The following is a 24,753-nucleotide window of genomic DNA, read 5'->3' on the forward strand; positions in this document are numbered from 1 at the left end:
TGGTAAAGTGAGTTGAAATCTGCCAGGGGGAAGACAAGAGGGCAGCTATCTGTGTGTCCGAATGCACTTAGCCCAGAAAGACAGACAAAGGAAGTGCATTGGAGGGGAGGCTTCTCCACAGAAGCTGTGACTTCAGGAGCTTGTGTAGGCTGGTGTGGTTTGACCTGAGAAGATGGATCAGTCTGCAGCTGCCACAGGATTCCACCTTCTGGGCCAGGCTGCAGACTGAAACACGGGACTATCCAGTGAGAGATGCTGGTGGTTGGAGGGTAAGGTGTGGGACCCTCTAGAGGGCACAGCCGCTGTCCAGCTCCAACTACGTCTCAACAGACACACAACGGCAAAGTGGCCCGACCAGGTCTTCCCACTGTTAAGAGAGGCCACATGTCTGGGCTTCTGTGTGGAATCTCCAGTATTTTAAATGTTAGCAATTCAGAAATGTCGTATGGCTCAACCACCGCATAGCTCAGACCGAAGCAGGCTCTCGCCTGCTGGTTTGCAGTCTGTTTTAAGCTATCTTCCTATTTGGCAGCTTGTGTGAGGAGGGTACCTCTGAGAGCGCCCAAGACAGACTGCGGTCAGTGAGAATAGGCTGTGGGCTGCTCAGTCTCCTCACCTTACCACCAGCTTAAGCCCTAGCCAGGAGCTGACCAAAGTGGCCCCGAAACATGCCGACCTCAAGGGCTCACCACTTGCTTGCTTTGGTTACTCTAAGCTTTCCAGGGAGATCCAGTGCTCCATGGCCAGTCACATCCAGTCCATGGTGAAGTCGGAGAAGAACCGTCAGGTCATGTGCGAGGCGGGGATGCTCAGGACCCTCATGACTTCTTGCCACAAGGCCCTGACCACCAGCAGCAGTCCCTTGCACTCGGGCCTCATCAGGATTTTTGAAAAGCTTGCTTCCCAGGCCATCGAACCAGACGTGTTAAGGTACCGTGTGCTGCATGTTAAATCTTGCTGAGCCCCTGGTAGCCGAGCTTGTGCACAGTGGACAGTAAGAGTATCCCTGTGCTCCTCCTGCCTTCCCAGCGTTGGCCACTGCAAGCCCAGGTTGAAGTCTTGGGTCTTCGGGCAATGTGCAGCCCACAGAGTGGACATAGTTCCTCTCATGGAGCTCAGTTCAGTTCAGTTCAGTCGCTCAGTCGTGTCCGACTCTTTGCGACCCCCTGAATTGCAGCATACCAGGACTCCCTGTCCATCACCTACTCCTGGAGTCCACCCAAACCCATGTCCATCGAGTCGGTGATGCCATCCAACCCTCTCATCCTCTGTCGTCCCCTTCTCCTCCTGCCCCCAATCCCTCCCAGCATCAGGGTCTTTTCAAATGAGTCAGCTCTTCGCATCAGGTGGCCGAAGTATTGGAGTTTCAGCTTCAACATCAGTCCTTCCAATGGACAGCCAGGACCGATGGTCTGGGGGGTGAAGCAGTAAGCCAGGGGTCCTGCAGAGAATTGAAAGTGTTGGAGGGGATGCTAGTGCAGTGTGAGAGCTCTGTGGAGCTGCGAGGACCACAGCTGGGAGATTGGGTGTAAAGAGGGGGCTTCAAGGGAACTGTGGTGGCTGAGGTCTACAACCTGTGCAGATGGTCACCAGACCAGGAGAGGAGGGAACCAGGCATGTGAAGACACCCTGATGAAAGGGGTGGTGGGGGGCTATGGTGGGGGGAGCTCTGAAGGCTTGGCGGCCAAAAGAGAGACTAGACCACAGGGAGCCTGGCTGGCATGAGGGGCAGTGACTGGGACACGTGACAAGGACGGGGACAGAGGCAGCGCCACTGTGTCCTGTGGGCCCTCCCACTGGTAGCCCCTCCACGAAGCCACGTGTTTCCCGGAGAGTCACAGTAGTGAGGGAAGATACACAGGGAGGGGCAGACACCGAAGACAAAGAAGGCAGAGGAAAGAAAGGCAGGAGGGAGCCAAGCGTCTCCTACGTACCTGTGGCCCTAGAGGGTGTGGATATAGGGAGGGTGGTGCTCAGAACTGCAAGCTGCTGGGCCCCAGGAGGCATATAGGACCAAGTGCAGGGGGGTCAAAGGCAGCCCCTCCAGCAGGTAGGGGACCCAGGGGCCAGGCCAGTCTCTTCCGCCTGTTCGTGGGGCTGTCAGCCAAGGCCACTGTCCCTAGTTCAGCTGATCGGTCAAGTCCATTAGAAACTTAGAAACAACGTATGGCAAAGTTATTTCCCAACAAAATCCTTTTCCTCTCCAGGTCCAGTTTGGGGCTTCTAGCTGGTCACTGGTTAAGTCAAAAGCACCTAAATTCACCAGCTCTCTGGTCCGAATGCCAGGTCAGGGACACCCTGGTTCTGTACGGCCTGAGGAAAAGGATTCCAGACTGAGAGTGGAAGGCATGGTGGGGGAACCAGCATGCTCTGGGATCTAGGGCAAGTGTTCAGATGGAACTGGAGGAGGCTTTTGGCTGAAAATGTCATCATTTGGCTCTTGTTTGTTATGATATTCAGACAATTTCTAGGCCTTGGAATTGCTTCACCTCCATCGGCTGCAACGAAAAAACTCAGTTCATCTCATGCGTGTGGAGGGGACTCTGGATGCCCAGGTGAGGACAGAGAATAGGGGCTGGATAATGGGATTTAAAAGAGAACATGCATTTCCTGTAAGGAAGTCTTTATGGAATATGGGAAGCAGAGAGATTTAAAAATGGTTTTGCCTGCTGCTCGATGGAGCAAATGAGGACGAGCAGAAAGATCAGATCCGTGGTCCCCAGATAAAGACCAGATCTGGAAGGAGGAAGACTCCTACCCCATTATAAGATGGTGATGGTGAGCGTGTACTTGGCCCCTTTCTATGCCTGGAGCACAGCAACCCTCACGTCACAGCATACGCAGGGGTACCCAGCACTGCCCCTGGACAGAAGAACAGTGTCAGCTTCACACAGCTCACAGTTCAGCAAGGAGTTAGGGGGTCTGGAGGACAAAGCATTGGCCTGGTACTTGGCAAGATGCTGGTCCAGGGAACCAGCTTGGAGAAAAGAAAGCCATGGACTGCATAGGATGTTACGGGTAGGAGGCCCAGTTGAAAAGCAAGGATGGAGAGTCAGGAGTGGGCCAGGAGCTGGAGGTGGAAAACAGACCTTTTGAGGAGACAGGCTGTTGTGGAAAAGAGTTGGAGGTCAGAGAGCCAGGACGAAGCCCCAGTGAGGGACAGGTCACGGGGCAAGCCAACGACAGCAGCAGAAAGGAGTGGCAGCAATGATAGAATTAAAGGGAGAAGTTTCCAGGAGGAGCAGGTTGTCACCTTTGATTCAGTGTTATCAGCATCAGCAGAGGTCCCAGGCAAGAGGGTGAGTGGGAGGGCCCAGGAGGCCACCCTTGGGGCTGGGAATGCCTGGTACTCTGCAGAGCCCTCCTTGGGGACTGTGGCAGAAGAGGAGTGGAAGTGCTTTGAGCAAAGACACAGCTCTTCTGCTTGCGGCTCTAGGGTCACAGGCAGCGATGCCAGTGCCTGCTGAGGGTTCTGCAGTGGCCCCCGGGGATGCCGGCCCTCACCCAGCAAGCACACAGGCCCTCAAGCCCATGGGGCTGTCCCAGACCTCGACCACCACCCTTCAGACAGCACTGAGCCTCATCTCCATGACCTCCCCCCGCAACCTGCAGCCTCAGAGGGCGGCCCTGGCTCCATCCTTCGTGGAATTCGACATGTCCGTGGAAGGTTACGGGTATGACTGGCTTTCATACACTTGAAATACACTTCACTAATTTCCCAGTGCCTTGGGTGAATTATAATATTGATTACAAAACTGTAGTTTCTATCAGGTCTCACAGTCAGCTGTGGAAAATATCTGGGTCACAGACACCCCATCTTCAAGGGCAGCATCCCTAGCCATCTAAGGCCAGGACTGCCTCCTTCTCCTGATTGTCTGCATTCTAGGCTGCCCTCCCCTCCAGCCTCCAACCAAATTCCTTTCTTAGGGCCATGGTGCCAGCATCCATCACTTTGTGTCCTGGGGGCCCCATGATCTAGGAGGGAGTGTGGCCCCTGAAGCCGGGCAGAGGGGCAGATGTCACATCAGAGGTTGGCTTGTGGTTCAATGATCTGAGACACTTTCCTATTCCAGCTGTTTGTTTGTTCCGACTCTGGCTACGGTGATGGGAACCAGCACCGAGTACTCAGTCTCTGGAGGGATTGGGACAGGTATGTGTTTCCCTGGGGGTTTAGCTTGCTGAGGTCCCCTCCCCCTGACCTGGGAGTAAGTCCTTGGGGAGTCTCGATTTCAGATTTCCTTTTGGCATTTCCAGAAAGCATGAGTCTTCCTCTTGGTCCCACATGTCTGTAGAGGACTCATCCTTCCCTTTGGTCATTTCTGTCTTGAGCCAGGGGTGTCCTATTCACTGTGCATCCCAAGGGCCCATCCCACAGCTCTGCACATATTGGGGTTCAGTGGACACTGATGGGCTTGACGGCTGACTCGGAAGCTGAGCCTGGGTTTGATGCCCTTTGTCCATGACTGACAGAGGCCAACATGAACACCTCGCCCCACCTGATGACTCTAGAGAGGAGTGTGAGCTCTGTGCCGATGGCCACTCAGGAGCAAGCCTGCCCTTGCCTCATGTGGATCAGCTGGGCCTTGGCATGCTTTGTACAGAGCTGCTCTCAGCTGAAGACCAGGCACCCCCTGTCAGGAGAGCCAGGGTCTGGGCTTCTGTGGGAGGGTGGATGCTGAGGAGCTGTGGCATTTACAGTTCATCAGCGCAGAGCTCCAAGCCTGATTCTGCCCATTCAGTGAGGACAGTGGACCCCACCTGTGTTGCCAGCCTGGGTATCCCCAAAGTGAGCGCTCCCCAGGCAAGGTTTGGCCTGGCTAGTCCAGCTTCCTCTGCCCCACATAGCACACAGGCCAGCTTTAGACCAGCTGACCAGCGGGCCACGTGGTGATGGATCTCAGGCACGTGCTCCCTCTCTGCTCCCTTGGCAATGCAGCGTAATAGGTGGGTCAGAAATGGAGAGAGGCTCTGAAGATCTAGGCTCAAGTCCTGGAGGGAACAGGACTTATTCCTGCGAGTATGATTAAGGAAGGAGACAATAGCGTGCTGCGTGGGCCCCTGTGAATTGGGTGTGGGTCAGGCAGGGCCCAGTACTGGCACACCACAGGGCCACCCTGGGCGAGTCAGAGCCACAGTGAGCCTAGACGCTTGCACAGCAGGACGGAGCCTCAGGCGTGCTTGTGTTCTGGCCCCAGGTGCTGCCAGGTCCTTCCCTCCGCCCGGGGGCCTGAGCTTCTCCTGCTGGTTCCTGGTCGGCAGGCACAGCGCAGCCGCGGAGGGCCACCCACTGCGCTTCCTGACCCTGGTGCGCCACCTGGCCAGGACCGAGCAGCCCTTCGTCTGCTTCTCTGTCAGCCTCTGCCCAGAAGACCTCTCCCTGGTTGTGTCTACAGAAGAGAAAGAGTTTCAGCCCCTGGGTAAGATTTCGCCCACACTTGGGGCATGTGGGACTGAGTCAGCAGCTCTTGACCCAAGAGCCTGGGCTGCCTGCCTGCCCTCAGCTGTCTAGGTAGGTGGCTAATTCTGATTCTGCCGCCTAGAGCTCAGCCTGGATCTCCAAGCTCACCTGCCTGCAGTGCCCCAAAGTGGACTGTGATGGCCAAGCCCAGGGTGTTATGGCCATGCCTGTTTTTTCTGCCCTGTTTCATAGTGAGACATGGACTTTGGAAGGCCCAGGATTTGGCCTGGTGTCCTTCACACACAGTCCAGCCGCCTAAGCTCCTTCCCTTCTGGGACTTTGCCAGCCCATGTGTGTCCCTCTGGAGGCAGTCTAGTGATGGGTAGACCCTGCAGCCTGACTCCTGGGTTTGAACTCCAGCTATGTAACCTTAGGCAAGTTGCCTTCCTTGCCTCGCTGTGCCTCAGGATGGTAACCTGGGAATCGTGATAGCGCCTGCCTCAGTGTCTGGCCCAAAGCAAGGGCTCCAGCAGTGAAAGCTCCTGCTGCTGTTAGGATTCTCTGGGAGGCTCGGCGCTCACTCCGCTGGCACTGGGGCCCCTGGGGCTGGGCTGATGCTCCCTGACGCTGCAGCTGAGTCTGGTTCTTGTGTTCTCGTCCAGATGTCATGGAACTCGAGGATGACCCTGAGCCTTCTGCAGGACGCCAGCTTCGGGTCAGGTGTGGCCAGCTGCTGGCTTGTGGTCAGTGGCACCACCTGGCTGTGGTCGTCACCAAGGAAATGAAAAGGAATTGTACAGTCTTCACCTACCTGGATGGACAGGTCATTGGCTCAGCCAAGGTGAGATGTTTCCCCCAAGCTGTGCTTGCCCCAGGGCCATGCCGCCTAGTCACAGAGGTAACCAGAAGGAATCATCAAGAGCGTTAAAAAAAAAGGTCTTCCAAAATGTAAAGTTAACTTTTGACTTCAATTGTTAACGATTCTTCTTACCTCGCACTTTCCTTTCTTCCTCCCCACATTAAATATTTATTGAATACCTAATGTATGTTAGGTATTGTTTTAGGTGTTAGGAACTGTCCATGCCCACCAGTCAAATACTTCTAGGAGCATGCATATAGTACAAAACAAGAGGTACATTTATGAAGCTTGCTGTAGCAAGAGCCTTCTTTCCCTCCTTACCATGGAGTAATAAGGCGTTGGGAGGAACTGACAGGATTTGGGCTCACTTTAGGTGATTTTGGGGAGGGTTCAAAAAAGCGGAGGTCAGTCAGTTCTGAACGGGGTGCTGTCGAGAGACAATTTGGTATCTGTATATGTTCAAAGCTTTTAATCAGGAAGCAGAAGGAAAGGGAAAGGGCTTAAACTGTCACTGGAGAAAAGCAGTGGTCACTCACGTTAGCCAGGATGAAAAGTGTGGTTACATTCGTGGTCACCCGAAGTCTTTTTTTTTTAATCTCTTTAGTTAATTACAGAGTGGGCTGGTTTTGGTCCTCTTTCACAGAGTATATTGGGATCCAGTCTTGTTTCATAGAATAGATTGTATTCTGTGAAGCAGAACATGTATTGTGAGGCTAAGAGCCTTGTCCTATTGATATCTGGAACTTGCTTTCACCTAGCACAGGGCTGGCATACAGAAAGCGTGCAACATACACTTGATGAATCGTATTGAATTTATAGTTACAAGGCTGATGTGTCGTTTAGTGAATTGGCACATAGATGAACATCCAACCTCAGGGGCCTGCTGAACCGGAGTGAGTCAGCATGGAGGTTGGAAGGTATGTGATGCCATGGGAATATGTCAAAATATGCAAAATATGGCATGGAGAATGGCCAAGGGCCAAGACTGACAGAGATGACTTTCCAGCAAGTGAAATTCAAATGGGATAAACACAAGGTCTGTGTCTAAATGCAGGGGTCTGTTGAGCAAGAAAAAAGATGGACTTAGGCTGCAGATGAAACAGCTGTTCTCAAATGTTAGAACCTTATTTGCAACTTGTATATCCTCTTTAGTGATGTCTGTGTATATGTTCGGAGAAGGCAGTGGCACCCCACTCCAGTACTCCTGCCTGGAAAATCCCATGGACGGAGGAGCCTGGTAGGCTGCAGTCCATGGGGTTGCTAAGAGTCGGACACAACTGAGCGACCTCACTTTGACTTTTCACTTTGATGCATTGGAGAAGGAAATGGCAACCCGCTCCAGTGCTCTTGCCTGGAGAATCCCAGGGACAGGGGAGCCTGGTGGGCTGCTGTCTATGGGGTCGCACAGAATCAGACACAACTGAAGAGACTTAGCAGCAGCAGCAGTGTATATGTTTCACTCACTTCTAATTGGATTGTTTACTGTTTTACTATTGACTTTTAAGAGTTTTATCTAAATATTTTAGATAATGGTCCTTTGCTGGATATGTAATTTTATAAATAATTTTTCCTAATCTATAGCTTTCTTTCATCCTCTTTCACATGGGATTTTGCAGAACAAGAAAGTATTTATTTTTCTTGTGAGCAATTGTAGTTTCTGCATGTTCTTTGTTAGTCTATAGAATGCAATTTATTTTTATGTGTTGATCATATATCCTGTGACTTTGATGAATTCACTTATTAGTTTGTTTTTTTGTGGATTCCTTAGAAATTTCTACATGGACGTGCCATTTGCAAATAGGGACAGTTTATTTCTTCCTTTCTAGTCTGTAGCTATATTTAGTATGTAAAACTTAATTAATGTGCCAACATTGGACTTTAAAGTTCTTTGTGAAATGACTGGAAAAAGAGATGAACCTTTCAGTGACACTTTATATTTTTTATCACACTTATTTCCAAAGGCACAATGTCAGGTTTTTACTCCCACATGGCTTCCCAGGAGGTGCTGGTGATAAAGAACCTGTCTGCTATTGCAGGAGACGCAGGAGACTCAGGTTCAATCCTTGGGTTGGGAAGATCCCCTGGAGGAGGAAATAGCAACCCACTCCACTATTCTTGCCTGGGAAATCCCGTGGACAGAGGAGCTTGGTGGGCTACAGTCCTTGGGGTCATAAAAGAGTTGGACACAACTGAGAGTGCATACACACAGAATTTTTTTTATAAACTGCTTTATGCGGTGTTTCTCAGCTTTGAGAGTTATCTTTGTAATGTTTCTGAATAAAGGTTTTACTTTGAGAGATGAATAAGGTATATCATTTTTGGGTTTATGTATTTATTTGATTAATTCTGAGATTAAATACATCCCATCTACCCTTCTCCCCTACCTTTTTGTTTGAACAGATGTTGTACATTCAGGCCTTGCCAGGACCATTCCTTTCGATGGATCCATCCTCGTTTGTGGATGTTTATGGATATATTGCTACCCCTCGAGTTTGGAAACAAAAGTCATTACTAATATGGCGTCTGGGCCCCACGTACTTCTTTGAAGAAGCCATCTCAATGGAAACTCTGGAAGTTATCAACAAACTTGGCCCAAGATACTGTGGTAACTTCCAGGCTGTGCATGTCCAAGGTATGGGGTGTTTTGATTTATGATGACTTTGCTCATTCTAATTTTTAAATAGACATCTGGTTATTTATAGCTTATTTATAAGGAAAAAACTCATCACAGGCCAGTCATTAGGGAAGTCCTCTGTAATTGGATTATTATATATTTACAAGCCAATAGAAAATGTCACAGAAAAGGAAATGACAATCTCCTGTAGGTTTCAATTCCAGAGTACGTAATAGAGAAAAGTGGGTAGGTAATATCATCAGCAAAGAAAGAGGGAAGAGAATGAGATAAATAAGTTACATTCCTTTTAATGAAGAAGCTTTTTAACTAAAGTATACTGTTGTCTTCAATTATTAAACAGGCAGACAAAACATCCGCGTTTTCATTATTGATTGTTGGCTGTTCAAGCAGGGAGTATGGCTCTCTGTGCTCTGCCAAGTCGAGGGGGTCAGCTCTCATCTGGGAAGAATAATAAATGAATCTGTGTACTGACGCCTTCTTGCATGGTAAAGGGTGACTGAGCACTGTGGAGCATTTTTGTCTTGAGGCCTCGTGTGTTCTTTGAACTTCATTTCCTCTAGCAATGAGCACTGGCAAGAACAATGTGAGGAGGCCAGGTCTAGAGCCCAAGTTTCATCAACTCTTCGTTTACGCCATGCTTCTCACTAGCACATATAGCTCTCCTTGAGTGAGCACCTGTGTGCTGAAACCAGAGGAGGGGTTTACCCCAAATATGCAGCTCACTGAAAACCACAGGGCTTTCAGCCCAGCACTTTGGTTTTGGGGGTGAGGTTACACTCACAATAGATGTCTCAAGACTTAGTAATTTCGTACCTGGAGTGCTTCTATTTTATAGTAAGGTTAATATTGTGAGAGTTCTCTACAGTTTTCTGTGTGTCAGAAATGACAGGCGGGGACAAAACATATAACATATGACATACAATGCAATAGCATATAATAGCTACGAACGTTGCTCAGCAATGACTTTGCCATGTGGCAGTAGATGCTCACTCTTCTGAGGGTTAATTTCCTACTCAGTAAAGTGAGAGTAGAAATAACTGAAGATGTGTTGTTGTAGGAGAGGATCCTGGTGTGGAAGCAACGCCCCTGGTTGCAGAGGAAAAGGTTTCCTTCGGCCTTCACATAGCCAGCTCCTCCGTTACCAGCGTTGCAGACATTAGAAGCACGTACAATGAGGTGGACAGCCGCCTGATTGCCAAAGAGGTACACCTTCTAACGTCTCTTGCTGCTCCTTTTTGGAATAAAGATCTCATGGCTTGCTGCAGCTTTCAGTGACTAAATGAACACCAATTCACATTTGTGTGTGTGTGTTGACAGACACACTTCATTTGTGAAAATATTCTATGACTCCTGCCCATTCACACTCCTCAAGACCAAATCTCTTCTTTCAGAGAAGAAAGTAGGTACTCTTCATTCTCTTCAGTAGAGCGAGAACAAATGGAATATTTAAACAACATTTGTGACATGGGGAACACAATTAAACTTCCTTTTCCTGGGTGCTACTAACCCCTAAGATGGTAAGGTAGCCTTTGAGCCATTGTGTTTAAGCAAAAATTTGCAAAGCAGAAAGCAGACAAGTTAGTTAGGTAAAGAGGCCATTAGATTTCCTATTTCCTAATCCCCTGCATAAAGCGCTCTTTTGCTTACTGTTGATGAATTTGGGCTCATTTGCTTATATTCTCACCACCCTCACAGACAGAGGGTCCCCTCCCTTTCCTGAGGAGGTGAGACCAGGGGTTAAGTCCTGTTGAGCACTAACACTATGCCTTACCAGCACAGAGTCTTCTGCTAGAAGAGGCCAGGGTCCCGTCTTCTGGCCCTTGAAGACCAGTGATGCCAAGACCTGCGGAGATGGATGACCCTAGACTAGGAAGAAGGCAGCCCTGGGCGTCTCAACACTGTTATGCCTCCAAGTGTCCTCAGGGCCTCCCTACTCTCATCAGCTCCTCGCTGTGAGCGTTTGTTTAATTAGTGACCATGTGGGACGTTGGTGGCACAATTGTATAATGAAAGGTTCTCCCTTCTGATTAAGCCAAAGACTGGGAGGCAGGACAGAACCTGAATTTTGGCTTCAGTCCCTCTGATGTTGGTTCAGTTACTGTTTATTCAATGGCTTACACTAACGGAGTGCCAGGCCTCAGGATGCCTGCCCTCTAGGAGCTCCTGAACAAGACCGCCTCCTCTCCAGGAAAGTTGCTTAGGACTAACTGTTGCCAATTTCTCTAGATGAACATTTCATCCCGTGACAGTGTCGTGCCTGTGTTCTTGCTAAGAAACTGTGCTGGTCACCTCTCGGGTTCTCTTCGAACCATTGGAGCTGTTGCTGTGGGCCAATTAGGTATGAACTTTTCCTGCTATTTGGGAAGAAGAGCACGTGGCTGGCATCACCTGTGCAGCCTGGAATTCTGGGGTGGTAGGCAAGACTGAGTGGGCTGAGAAGCTCAGGTGGTGAGAGTAAGAGTTGAGAGTTAACCCCCACCAGAGCATCAGCTTCCCTGCAGAGATCAGATCACTTTGCTGCATCTGACAACTGTTAGTGAACTTGCTACTAACCAAGCTGGCGTCTACGCAAAACGGAGCCTATCTAGTGAGTATAGCGGGGCCTCTGAGCAGAGGCAACTGTGGTGGTGGTTTGGGTGAAAAAAACAACCGGCGACTGTGCCTTGCAATCAGACAAGAGCAGAACAGAGAGCTGGTGCCAGGGGCGAGTGCTGCAGATCTAGAGCCCGGAAAAGAGCCAGAGGCTGTCAGAGCAGCCAGCTCACAGGACGGCTGGCTCATCTGGCAGTCTGGACTAAGACAGAGGGTGGAGGTCTGAAACCCCCTGGGCTGTTTCAGCCTTCTATGACCCCGAGAGGACTCAGCACAGGATCTCTCAGTGACCAAAAACTTCTAAAGCCCCGAGTCTTCCTCCCAGCTTGTCCTGTGCACAGGCCCCACAGCTGTAAGTGGGTGATGTCCCTGACAGCTCTTGCATGCTGCCAGAGGAGTTTCCACTGGAATGGAGCTGTGGTGTGCTCAGGAATGTCTTGGTCCCACACAGGGGTAAGAGTGTTCCACTCCAGCCCTGCTGCCAGCAGCCTGGACTTCATTGGCGGGCCTGCCATCCTCCTGGGCCTCATCTCCTTAGCAACGGACGACCACAGCATGTACGCGGCTGTGAAAGTCCTGCACTTGGTTCTGACCAGCAACGTCATGTGTGACCGCCTGATGCAGCACATCTGTGGGTACCAGGTAAGTCCACCCTCCCACCCGAGTCTGCAAATGCCGCCCACCACCCAGCAAGAAGCTGTCATCCCTGAGGAACAGGGTGGAGCCTTGCTGGCCCAAGTAGACATTCCTATCAGTATGACTTTTGGAGAAAGCAAACTGAAAGTTCCTTGGCCTCTCAGCATCACCAGAGCAGAGGGCCAGGTGACAACCAGCCAGAGAGGAGCTCTGATCAGGATGGAGATGCTCACCTGTCTGTGGCTGCCAACATCTTTCATTGATGAATTCAAGAATCATCTGCGATCCCCCTAGTTTGCATCTAGTATGACAGCTAAGAGCCCAGACCTTGGAACCAGAGTGCTAGGTTGGAGTTGAGCCTCTTTCTAGCTTTCTATTTAACTTTTCCTGAGTTACTTATCCTCTCTCTCTTGGTTTCCACATCTGTACAGTACAATCTATTGTGTCTCCTGTATCACGAGGTTGCAGTGAGGACTAGATGATTTAATACAGGCGAAGGGCTTAGGATTATGTCTGGCGCAGATGAAACGCCCTAGAACTGTTGGCCAACTTTAGTTCTTAACCTTTGTGTCTCAGCTCTCTTCCGTGTAAGATAGGAATAATAGCAGCCCCATCGTGCAGGATCGTGATCACAGAGTTAGTATATGCTGAGCTCTTCGAAGCATGGCTGCTCAGAGTAATTGCTGTGTGTATGTGCACCCTGATTATATGGCTATTTACTGTTCATAATGTCAGATGAGACGTGGACACTCTCCTCCAGGAGTGCCCTGCCTGGCTGAGAGGCAGCCAAGAAAGGAATCGTGGAGGGCAGCGACTAGGGTCAAAGTCTAGACAAAGTCACTGGGGCACAACAGCTGCGGGTTCCTTCTGGGCCCAGTGTGGGCAGGAAAGAGCCTCCTTGTCTCTTTGGAACCTGAGTCAGGGTCTGGAAGAAAGCCACCTGGTGTCACGTCAAGGACTGTGGCCACAGCCGGACCGCATGTCTCCGGCCTCCCCCTCCCCCACCTCATCCGCTTCCAGCACCTTTTCCTGCTTTTCCCTAGTGCGCACGCTCACTGGGCATGATGTGTGTGGACTTGTTCCTGGTGGCTCAGCAGTAGAGGATCCGCCAGCAATGCAGAAGATGTGGGAAACTCAGGTTCTATCCCTGGATCAGGAAGGTCCCCTGCCTGAGGAAATGGCAACCTGCTCCAGTATTCTTGTCTGAAAAATCCCGTGGACAGAAGAGCCTGGTGGGCTACAGTCCGTGGGATCGCAGAGTCCGACATGACTGAACAGATGAACACGAACACTGTGTACTTGTTGCCGTGTTTATCAGGAACAAAGTGACAGGAAGGAGAAATAGGGGTGAAGCTCGGACAGAGGAGTTACCCCACGGAGCAGGCGGGGGGTGGGTTCCAGAGGGCAGGCGAGTGGAACCCGGCTCGTGGCAGGAAGGAATGCAGTGCGGGCATTTGTGGATCTGGTGGTGAGGAGGTGAGCGTGCTCGCGTCTGGGTTCTAAACTCTCAGCTGTGTACTGGGTTGGGTGGTGGTGGTGGGAAGTTGTGGAGAGAGGAGGAGAGTTGAGATCATCATCTGTGGGATGGGGAAAGCTAGCTTATAAAAAAGCAGAATTGCATTGCCAGGCCAGATTGGATACCAATTTGACATCTGACACTATTAATGTAAAGTGAGATCAGTCAACTTGAGTGGTTTTTCTCATGCAGCTTTCAGCCATTCTAATTGTGTCCTGGTGGGGTGGGGTGGGGAATGGTCAGATCTGCCAAAGAAGCGACAGGATAGTATGAAAAGAAACTATTTGCTGATCTAAATTGTCTCAGTTTGGGCCGCTATAACAGAATACCATAGACTGGGTGGTTTATTAGCAACAGAAATTAATTTTCTCATAGTTCTGGAGGCAGGTAAGTCCACAATCAGAGTGCCAGCATGGTCAGGTTGAGTGAGAACCCTCCTGGATTGCAGATGGCCAACTTCTCATTGTATCCTCACGTGGCAGAGTAGAGAGAGGAAGAATGCTCTCCTGTGACTCTTTTGAGAGCACTAATCCCATCTGTGAACTTCCTGATGTTCAAGCTGGTTTTAGAAAAGGCAGAGGAACCAGAGATCAAATTGCCAACATCTGCTGGATCATGGAAAAAGCAAGAGAGTTCCAGAAAAACATCTATTTCTGCTTTATTGACTATGCCAAAGCCTTTGACTGTGTGGATCACAATAAACTGTGGAAAATTCTAAAAGAGATAGGAATACCAGATCACCTGATCTGCCTCTTGAGAAATCTGTATGCAGGTCAGGAAGCAACAGTTAGAATTGGACATGGAACAACAGACTGGTTCCAAATAGGAAAAGGAGTACATCAAGGCTGTATATTGTCACCCTGTTTATTTAACTTATATGCAGAGTACATCATGAGAAACACTGGACTGGAAGAAACACAAGCTGGAATCAAGATTTCCGGGAGAAATATCAATAACCTCAGATATGCAGATGACACCAGCTTATGGCAGAAAGTGAAGAGGAACTAAAAAGCCTCTTGATGAAAGTGAAAGTGGAGAGTGAAAAATTGGCTTAAAGCTCAACATTCAGAAAATGAAGATCATGGCATCTGGTCCCATCACTTCATGGCAAATAGATGGGGAAACAGTGGAAACACTGTCAGACTTTATTTTTCTGGGCTCCAAAATCACTGCAGATGGTGACTGCAGCCATGAAATTAAAAGACACTTACTCCCTGGAAGGAAAGTTATGACCAACCTAGATAGCATATTCAAAAGCAGAGACATTACTTTGCCAACAAAGGTCCGTCTAGTCAAGGCTATGGTTTTTCCTGTGGTCATGTATGGATGTGAGAGTTGGACTGTGAAGGAGGCTGAGCGCCGAAGAATTGATGCTTTTGAACTGTGGTGTTGGAGAAGACTGTTGAGAGTCCCTTGGACCGCAAGGAGATCCACCCAGTCCATTCTGAAGGAGATCAGCCCTGGGATTTCTTTGGAGGGAATGATGCTAAAGTTGAAACTCCAGTACTTTGGCCACCTCATGCTAAGAGTTGACTCATTGGAAAAGACTCTGTTGCTGGGAGGGATTGGGGGCAGGAGGAGAAGGGGACGACAGAGGATGAGATGGCTGGATGCCATCACTGACTCGATGGACGTGAGTCTGAGTGAACTCCGGGAGTTTGTGATGGACAGGGAAGCCTGGCGTGCTGTGAATCATGGGGTCACAAAGAGTTGGACACGACTGAGAGACTGAACTGAACTGAATCCCATCTGTGAGGGCTCCACCCTCATGCCTTCATCCAATGCTAATTATTTCCTAAAAGACCTGCCTCCAAATACCATCACACTGGGGACTAGGGTTTCATCATATGGAGTTTGGGAAGAACAAACAGCCAGCCCATAACAACGAATAAGACTTCCGGATGACCCACTGGAGAGTGTCTGAGAGGACGGGGAGAAGGGTGGACTCTTAGATCCAGGAGTGGGGAATTGAGCTGTGAATGAGCTGAGCTGAGAATCTCAATGAAGTGGGTGAGGACCCAGATACAAGTGGATGGTAGGGCAGCCTGACTTTCGTGCTACTGAGGTCAACAGAGACAGGAGGCTAGGTTAGATCCACCTAGTCAGTCTGTGAGATGAGTGTGGGCCACTGGGGTTCCCGTGCCTGGACACTGGACTGGATGCCTGCGTGTTGCCAGTTTCCGGGGCCTGGCACAGCAGAATGGCACATCTGGTGGCAGCAGCCTGGAGTGGAGCTGACGGAACTGGGTTTGTGGGCAGATGGTGGCTGCCTAGTGATACAGCAGCAGCTGTGTGGTGGTTATGAATGTAGGACCCCGTAAAGGAAAACGAGAAAAGCACAGAAAGGTGGAAGGAAACCGGCAGAGAGTGGCGTCCCGGAAATGTGGAAAATTCAGGAAGGGGCCGGGGCTCACAGTGAGAGGTGACGCCACATGAGCACAGAAAAGTGGACACTGCGGGGAAGCAGCTGCAGAGGCTGGCGTCTGCTTTCCTTCTGAGAGAAAGGCGGTGGAGGAGGTCGTCCCAGAGAGCAGAGAGTTTCCAGACTGGGCGGACAAAGGGTACTGGCAGGAGCAAGTAGGCGAGGGAGAGAGAGTCCTGATGACGCGCTCATGGCAGGAGCAGGTAGGCGAGGGGGAGAGAGTCCTGATGACGCATTCACTAGGAAATCGCTTTGTGCTTTAATCTTTGCAGATAATGGCATTTCTCCTGAGGAAAAAGACCTCTTTTCTGAACCATCGCATTTTTCAGCTGATCCTGTCTATCACTGGCACTGCAGAACTGGGCTTTGGACCCTCCGTAATCACCAACGTTGGTGTCTTTCAGCACATCCTCTGCAATTTCGAGGTAAACTGGAGGTTGGTCGCTAGCCCTAAAGTTACAGAAAACCTGGAGCCTCATCTAAACCCAGCGGATCTGCTTCCTCCATGCTCAAGGTGGTAGTGAGAGAGAAAACCACAGAGGCTGTGGAGCTCAGAGGCCCTGCTTTATAATTAACTTCTACCACCAATAGGCTGTGTGGCCTCAGACAAGTCCCTTGACTTCTCTGAGTTTGAGTCTTCTCCTGTGTGAAAGGGAGACCATCGTCTCTCCCTCACAGGCTGGTGCGGGAGTCAAATCCGCTACTATCTGGGGAAAGATTTTAAAACTGTAGGCTTCCGTACATAAGAGGGTATTAAAGCATACCAATTCCTGTGGATGACGCTTTGCTGTTTAGAAATGCTCCTGTAAAGGAAGGAGTGAGAGAGCCGTACGGCACACAGGAGGCTGAGTGAGGAGCATCGGGCAGACCTTTGGGTAGATCCCTTCACAAAGCATCATTTATTGAGTGATGGTCACACTCTGGTGTGTTCTGGAGGCATGGTGATAACCAGGACACAGCTCCCACACACAGCCATCTGGGCCCGGGATAGGATGTAGCTGATGCTACAATGTGCTGGATGCCAGTGAGTGGGGAAAGGGCCTCTGGGGAGTGTGAAGAGGGGACAGTCAGCTCAGCTTGTGAATCAGGGCTCTGGGGCTGAGTTTGGCAGAACATGTTCAGTGGGGGAATGTTCCTGGTGGGGTGGATGCCATTTGTTCACATGTAGGGATGAGAACAACCACAGGCATTTGAGAGCAGGTGGCTTGGGGCACCTGCAGCGATGTTACTGCAGGTAGAGGTGACTCTTTGCAACCCCATGGACTGTAACACTTGAGGCTTCCCTGTCCTTCACCATCTCCTGGAGCTTGCTCAAACTCATGTCCATTGAGTCAGTGATGCCATCCAAACATCTCATCTTTTGTCATCCCCTTCTCCTCCTGGATCTGGAGATTGATGCAAGGATTGTTGGGGAAGCCAACTAGACCTGGGATATGGGCTCCCAGTGCACAGCAGGAAGCGGGTATGCAAAATAGCCTCACCACCCTGGCAAACAAGTCAGCATGCCTTGACCACACTGCTGCCCCTTCTAAAATGCCATGGCCGTGCTCAGGCATCTTGGCTCCTCTATATCATTGCCACCAGCCCAGCCCAGGAATTACCCACACAGGAACCCACCGGGCCCCCACTGCCTGCTCCTGGAACCACCATGGGCACCACCCGTCCCCTCCCTGAATAAACCAGCCCCTCAGCTGAGCTGGTGCTTTTCACACTGGGGTTAAGAAAATAGGCAACTAATAAAAGCAAGCAGAAAAGATGCTTAAAAAATCCACAATAAACCAATGAAATGACATAACATTTTTAAAAGATTGAGAGGAGAGGATTTTTAAAAGAAGAAGGATTTCCCCAGAGCTGGGTACATCAAGTGAAGTCAGGGCAGGGATGTGTCTGTTGTGTTTGGAGGTCACGGACAGGCCCAGGGAAGAGTAAATGGTGGAGTTGGAAGTGAGGTGAGGAGCGGGGAGGAGGCTGGAAGGAGACAGTCAGTGGGTTTTTGAGGAAGAGAAAAAGAGTGTTTCAGAACGTAGGAGACTTGAGCAGTGGGAAGGGGCATCTAAAGTGCCAGTGTAGGAATCAGCTGTTGATGGGACAAGTCCTTCATGGGGAGGGAAGGTTTGGGGAGCAGAGAGCAGGTTACAATGGAAGGGGCAGATCCCTGATGACTGGTTTGTGGCAGGGAGGGGCAGGGCACTGAGAAGCCGAAAGGGACAGGAAGTTGAAGTCATGCACGCCTTAGGCCTGTGGCCTCAGAAAAGGCCACCCCTTTCTGAGACTGAGGTCGTCCTAGGGGTGGGGAGAGAGCAGAATTTGACACATTATTCATTTGAAATTCAAACTAATTTAATACAGACATCTTAATACAGTCTTTAGTACAGGGGTTCTGTGACACAGAATAACAACCAAAAGATTCAGTTATGCATGTTTTCCAAAATTCAGACAGTTGGTATTACATAATTTCTAAAAGAGCTGGGTGGCCTCAAGTGTGCTGGGACAATCTGTTATTTTTCTAAAGCTCTGGAGCAGAACACAGGATATCTGTGTTACTTTCTCAGCTCCCCCAGTTCCCAACACGGAGCCTGATGTATCATTTATTCAGGGACTGCCTTCATGAGTGAATGTGTGTGAATTCAAGTATGCAAAGCTCTTGGCATCCTCTTGAGAATGTTGGGGTGCTGTGTCTGGTTACCTCTACCTTCCCAGGAGCCACATTTATCGACACCAACTCTCTCAAGTGACAGCTGCCCTACCTCTGTGTGTAGCTGGCAGTGAGTGTGCTTTCGGGGGCTGGAAATATGACAGGCTGTTTTTGGCTTAAGAGTAATCCACTTGTCTTATTTTGGTTTACTTTGTATTCATTCTTTTAAAAAAGGGAGTGGATCCTTATTAAGAGGTCACTAAGTGGCATGTATGATGCTGAGCCTTGGGGACTGGAGAGGGACAGACTCTGCCTTCATAATAAACTTAGAGCCACTGAGGTTGTTCCACTTTCCCCCATAAGTAAATGGATGGAGCCATGACTGCTTGCTTGGTTCAAGTGAGGTTGATTATTGACTCTCTGAGTCACTGTCTGCAGGAGATGCCTGTGGGGGAACACAGCAAGAAGGAAAGAGAGTGGGCTCCATGGTCAGACAGACCAGGCTTTGAAGCCAGTCTCTGCCAATTAGAAACCGTGGGCGCCAGACAAGGTGCTCAGTCTCTCTGAGCCTCACGGTTCTTATCTACTAAATGCAGATAATGACTTGGTTTTAGGACTTTGTGCGACGCTTCTTGCCTCCAGCAAATGGTACCATTTGTGTGTGAGCTCTTTTTGCTGCTATAAGAGTGTACTCTTAAACTCCCACATCTGAACTTTCTAGATTCTGGGACTTAGGAAGTGCCATCATTTAGATGAGAATAGTAGAGCTCTCTAAAGAAAGTATTAATAGAAATAAGAATGAACGCACGCTCTCACCTTTGCCCCAGAAGAAAGGGGAGCAACTGCATTTTGTTTACAATAAAGAAAATAATCCGAGTGATAAACTTCACTCGCAGAATCTCAGTGCATTTCACAAGTGTGTGTCATTCACAATTCTGTTGCATAGGAGCTACAGGTTCTATAGATAGGGGACCTGAAGAAATTGCACGCACAAGCCGAATGCATGGCTCAGTTCAGTTCAGTCGCTCAGTCGTGTCCGACTCTTTGCGACTCCTTTTTTTTTTTTGAGACTCTTTGCATAGTTGCTGCAGTATAAAACCTGAGAGGTGAGACTCAGCTCCTAGTTCCAGTTCAATGACTTGTTGGTGATAAGGGACCTGTCTCTCAAAGGTCTGTCTTACCCTCTATTTTCTCCTCTCTTAATTGGGAACACTGATATTTGCCTTGTATAGTAGGATCCAATGAGAATGACATGCATTTGGTGTGTCGATGCACAGGCTGTGAGGCCCAGGGTGGGACACATATAGAAGATGGTTACTGTAGGCGTCCTTGGTTTGAATCAGGACCCACAGCAAAGCTCCAGACAGCAGCAGAGATGGGAAAGACAGGAGCGGTGTTTGCACTTTCTCCTGGCGGTGGTGCCCTCTATATCTTCTAGCGGTCAGGAGAACTGGTATGATTCCGGAGCTGGTAAGCTGTGTTAGTGATTCCAAGCCAAAGAAGACCACACCCAGCACCTCACCAGTTCACACTGCCTGGCAACCCTTCCCTTCACACACTTGATTTCATTGTGTTCTGTCTTCCAGCTCTGGATGAATGCTGCCGACAATTTGGAGCTCTCTCTCTTTTCCCATCTAGTGGAAATCCTTCAGTCAACAAGGTAGGCTGGGCTTTGGCAGCCTGGGGGTTACAGCTAAAGTTTCATGCCAGGAATAGAAACTAGGAGGACAGGACAGCCAGTTGCTCAGTAACTATGAACTTCTCCTGTTCCCAGAGCATGAGGTCTCAGGGGGCAGCATGTCTGTCTTAGTCTATTCAGCCGCTGTAACAAAAAATACCATAGGCTAGTTCAGTTCAGTTCAGTTACTCAGTCATGTCTGACTCTTTGTGACCCCATGGACTGCAGCACGCCAGGCTTTCCTATCCATCACCAACTCCTGGAGCTTGCTCAAACTCATGTACATCGAGTCGGTGATGCCACCCAACCATCTCATCCTCTGTCCTCCCCTTCTCCTCCTGCCTTCAATCTTTCCCAGCATCAGGGTCTTTTCAAATGAGTCAGCTCTTTGCATCAGGTGGCCAAAGTACTGGAGCTTCAGCTTCAGCATCAGTCCTTCCAATGAATATTCAGAACTGGTCTCCTTTAGGATGGACTGGTTTGATCTTGCAGTCCAAGGGACTCTCAAGAGTCTTCTCCAATACCATAATTCAAAAGCATCAATTCTTCAGTATTCAGCTTTCTTTGTGGTCCAGCTCTCACATCCATACATGACTACTGGAAAAACCGTAGCCTTGACTAGACGGACCTTTGTTGGCAAAGTAATGTCTCTGCTTTTTAATATGCATCTAGGTTGGTCATAGCTTTGCTTCCAATGGAAGCCATAGCCTAGGGGACTGACAGGCCACAGAAGTCTATCTCTCACAGTTTTGGAGGCTGGAAATCTAAGATCAGGCTCTGGCAGATCCAGTGTCTGGTGGGGACCTGCTTCGTGGTTCATGGTTTGCCATCTTCTCACTACCAGCTCAGTGGCAGAGGGGTAAGGGAGCCCTCCAAGGTCTCTTTTATAAGGGCACTAATTCCATTCATGAAGGCTTCACCCTCATAACCCAAGCATCTCTCAAAGGCCTCTCTCCAAATGCCATCACATTGTTACTTTTTGAATTAGTCAAGGCTCTTTTGATAGCAAATGGCAGAAATAGAACTCAAACCAAATTAAAAAGGAAGAAATAGAGGGTGAAAAGGAAAGCAGAGAAAGGGGACATTTATTGGCTCATACAGTTGACAGAGTCAGATCTTCACATGGTGTCTGGATGATGCTTACATTACTTTATCTGAGATCTACCCCAGTCTTGTCTGTGCTTTCTTCCATGCTGGCTTCGTTCTGGCTGGGCAACTTCATAGAGTGTCCGCGGCTCTGCACAGTCAGCAGACAGGGCTTCTTTTTCACTCAATACTCCTAGCAGTAGGGATAGAGTCTCACGGGCCATCTTAGGTCATGTGACCAGGCCAGGAGCATCTCTTGCCCTCTGGAGCAGGTGGAGGAGAGTTAGAAAGAGGTAAGTCCCAAAGAAAACCAGGGACTGTGATCAGAATAAGGGAGAAGGGAGGCAGGGAAGCCAGTCAATCAACCCACCTCCTTCCTTATACAGCGGGCTGTTCACATCCACCTCCATCTGATTCCTTACAGATCAGCTGTTCTAGTGATCATTAGCACCTTAGTGTTTGAAGGTGTTTGCAACCACCCTTTCATTCATCCACTCATGATTGACTATTATAACCCACTCCATTCCATACCACTTCGTAGTGCTGGAGGTTCAGGGAAGGACAAGACACAGCCCTGTGGAGAAGGAATGCAGAAAGCAGGCTGCTCAGTGCTGTGATGAGAGCACAAAGGACATTGGGTACTTACAGGTGCTGAATGCACGTCTTCCCATTGAACCCACGAGTGCAAGCCACACACAGACTTGGCTGGTTCTACCTCTTCTGTGTATCAGGGGTATGGGGCTTGGCAGAGTTCAACACAGCAGTAGTGAAGACAGCTCAAGAAGGAGCAATCCATCCACATTCTTTCGCCTCCAGTTTCTTTTCTTTCCCCCTTTCCACTGTCTTTCTGTACCTGTTGTTTTCTAAGAGACGGACACTCACCCTGGGAGCTGTTTTCTTTGAGGGAGTAGAATTTACAGGAAATTGTGTTTGCGATTATCCTGAGGAGGGGGTGCGGAGACTTGAATCCTGTCTCTCTCCCCTTTGACTCTTGGAGGCACGTTCATCCACTTTGTGGTTTGGGGCGAGCAGGAAGACACGCAGGCTGAGGGGCTGGCTGAGGCCCGGTGCCGGCTGTTGGGAAGTGCTCCGTGGTTGTGCTCCAGTCTGCTCTCTTTGTTCGGAGTTTTTTGAGACCAGCATTAGTTTTCCCTGAGGCTTGGAATTTAAAAGTCAATAACTGGTGGTTGTTTTGAAGGCAGTTTCCGGTGGGGGTGGAAGGGCATGGGAGGCTCACCCCCAAGCGACTGGGGCACTGGGCAGACACATATTCGATGGGTGTCTGGCAGCATTTTGACGAGTTGCCAGGAGAGCATGAGAGCCAGAGGGCCATGGAGCAAACCCAGACTGTGGAACCTTTTTAGCAGAAACACAGCAAATTTGGTTCATTCCAGTAAAAGCTTTCACTGCCTCTCTCCTGGGCTCACCAGGGAAGGACCCCGGAACGCTGAAGTCGCTCACCAGGCACAGCTTATTCCCAAGCTCGTCTTCCTCTTCAACGAGCCAGGCCTCACGCCCTCCAAGATGCGCACCGTCATTGCCATCCTGGGCTGTCAGCTTCGGGGCCACTTCAGCCTCCAGGACCTGCTTAGGTATCGTGCCAGCTCCCCGGGGAGAGGGCGGAGCATCAGGGCTGCTTCATGAGGGAACTAGACCCCAGCTCTCTCCTTACCACACTCAGCTCAGCAGCACTGCCCTTCAATGCAGCAGCAGGTTCTATTTCCCTGGAACCTCCTAGAAACATTTTCTCTGTTCATGGCTTGAAAAAAGGGGAGGGTCCCCTGGACTCCTCAGCAGGGTTGTGGGTTCACTGCTCCCTGGTGCTCAGACACACCTCCCAAGAACCCCAGAATTTCCATGCGCCCGGCCATCCTCACCAGCCAGTGACCCAACACGCCGGCCTCCTGCAGACTTCCCAGCAGATGGGACATTTCAGCTGTTGTGTCCTCAGCCATGTCTGTCGTATTGACCTGGCAGAGCCAGAGTCAGCTTCTCTGATGAATCCTGACAGATTGGAGAAGTCTCTGGAAAGATCACACTGATCACAGAGTAACACGATTCCCCCTCAAGTCCTCCCTTGAAGCCGCATTTGGGTGATTCTGTGTAGAAAACCTTCATGGGTGCTCAGGAGACACGGGCCAAGCCCACAGCTGAGTGTGTCCCTCTCTTTCTGCCTCAGAATCGCTCTGTTTGTGGTGTACACCCTCAAGCCTTCGTCGTTGAACGAGAAGCAGATCTGTGTGGACAGAGCCCCGGACCCTTCCCTGCCCGGTGAGAAGACCTTTCCCAGGTGCCAGTCTGATGGCAGCAGGGCGACACCCACAGCAGCCCTGACAGGCACATGCCGTGGGCCCAGTTTGAGTGCTAGGCTGCAGGAAGGGAGGGGGGGTGCCCACAGAAAACCGAGTTGCTGTTCCCGGGTGCCATCTTCCGAGGTCACAGCTATATGATTAGAGCCACAAATAAAAACAAATCATGTGTTCTTCCTTCACAACCTGGAATGGCTTCCAAGTCCTGCGGGATAACAGCTCCCCGTATATCACAGGAGGGCGCCTTCACGCCCCAGTCTCTGCCTCACTCCCTTGGCGAGCCCCGGCTTCAGCGCTCTGCAGTGCTGACACATTCTAACGTGTGAGGGTCTGCCGTCCACCGCGCTCGGCCCTGCGGGTCCCTCTGCAGGGTCACTCCCCTGCCCCACCCCACCCCACCTCACCCCACCAGGCCAGCCATTCCCAGTCCCACAGGCCAGACTAGGTCACCTTCTCTAGGCTGCTAGAGTCCTTGTGCTTACTCTCATGCAAAGGCTTGTGATTTGTTTCTTTGAGTCTCTCTCTCCTCAACCAGATTCAGAACAGCAGCGGCATCAGGTTCTGAACTCCCTCTGCTAGGGGCAGACGCGAAGGGGACCATTACTGACTGCTTTGTCCCGGGCCTCCTCTGTCCAAGATGGGAGCCTCTAACCACGTGTAGCCATTTAAATTAAATTTATTGAAATGAAATGCGGCTAAAAGTTCAGTTCCTCAGTCACACTAGCCGTGTTCCAAGTGCTGAATAACCATGTGGAGCTAGTGGTTACTGCATCAGACAGGGCAGAGAGAGAACACTCTTATCACTAAAGATTCTCTTGGCTAATGTCACTCAATCCAGATAAATTCTCTCTTATCCTTAGATCAAGCCTGAGAAGTAGGAATTGCTATTCCCATTTTGTAGATGAGAAAACAGAGACTCAGAGACTATGACCTTAAAGAGAGAAGGGGCCAGAATCCAGATAGAGGGTACTCTGACTCCATTTCTCC

The 24,753-nt window shown here is 50.0% G+C and overlaps 1 protein-coding gene across 3 annotated transcripts in view; it reads left to right on the forward strand.

The window, feature by feature from the left end:
- WDFY4 (WDFY family member 4) overlaps positions 1-24,753 on the forward strand; it is a 248,632-nt gene that overhangs the window by 82,441 nt on the left and 141,438 nt on the right. For all 3 annotated transcript variants that reach the window (XM_070782345.1, XM_070782347.1, XM_070782348.1), the window contains exons 14-27: positions 716-930; positions 2,461-2,555; positions 3,437-3,674; positions 4,074-4,150; positions 5,196-5,417; positions 6,061-6,239; positions 8,658-8,889; positions 9,950-10,095; positions 11,119-11,230; positions 11,936-12,126; positions 16,331-16,483; positions 20,280-20,353; positions 22,888-23,049; positions 23,637-23,728. In XM_070782345.1, coding sequence (XP_070638446.1) covers positions 716-930; positions 2,461-2,555; positions 3,437-3,674; positions 4,074-4,150; positions 5,196-5,417; positions 6,061-6,239; positions 8,658-8,889; positions 9,950-10,095; positions 11,119-11,230; positions 11,936-12,126; positions 16,331-16,483; positions 20,280-20,353; positions 22,888-23,049; positions 23,637-23,728 — 2,188 coding nt within the window. The remainder of the gene's footprint in view (positions 1-715; positions 931-2,460; positions 2,556-3,436; positions 3,675-4,073; positions 4,151-5,195; positions 5,418-6,060; positions 6,240-8,657; positions 8,890-9,949; positions 10,096-11,118; positions 11,231-11,935; positions 12,127-16,330; positions 16,484-20,279; positions 20,354-22,887; positions 23,050-23,636; positions 23,729-24,753) is intronic.

The sequence above is a fragment of the Bos indicus genome, chromosome 28, assembly GCF_029378745.1.
Source record: "Bos indicus isolate NIAB-ARS_2022 breed Sahiwal x Tharparkar chromosome 28, NIAB-ARS_B.indTharparkar_mat_pri_1.0, whole genome shotgun sequence".
In the NCBI taxonomy this organism is placed as follows: Eukaryota; Metazoa; Chordata; class Mammalia; order Artiodactyla; family Bovidae; genus Bos; species Bos indicus.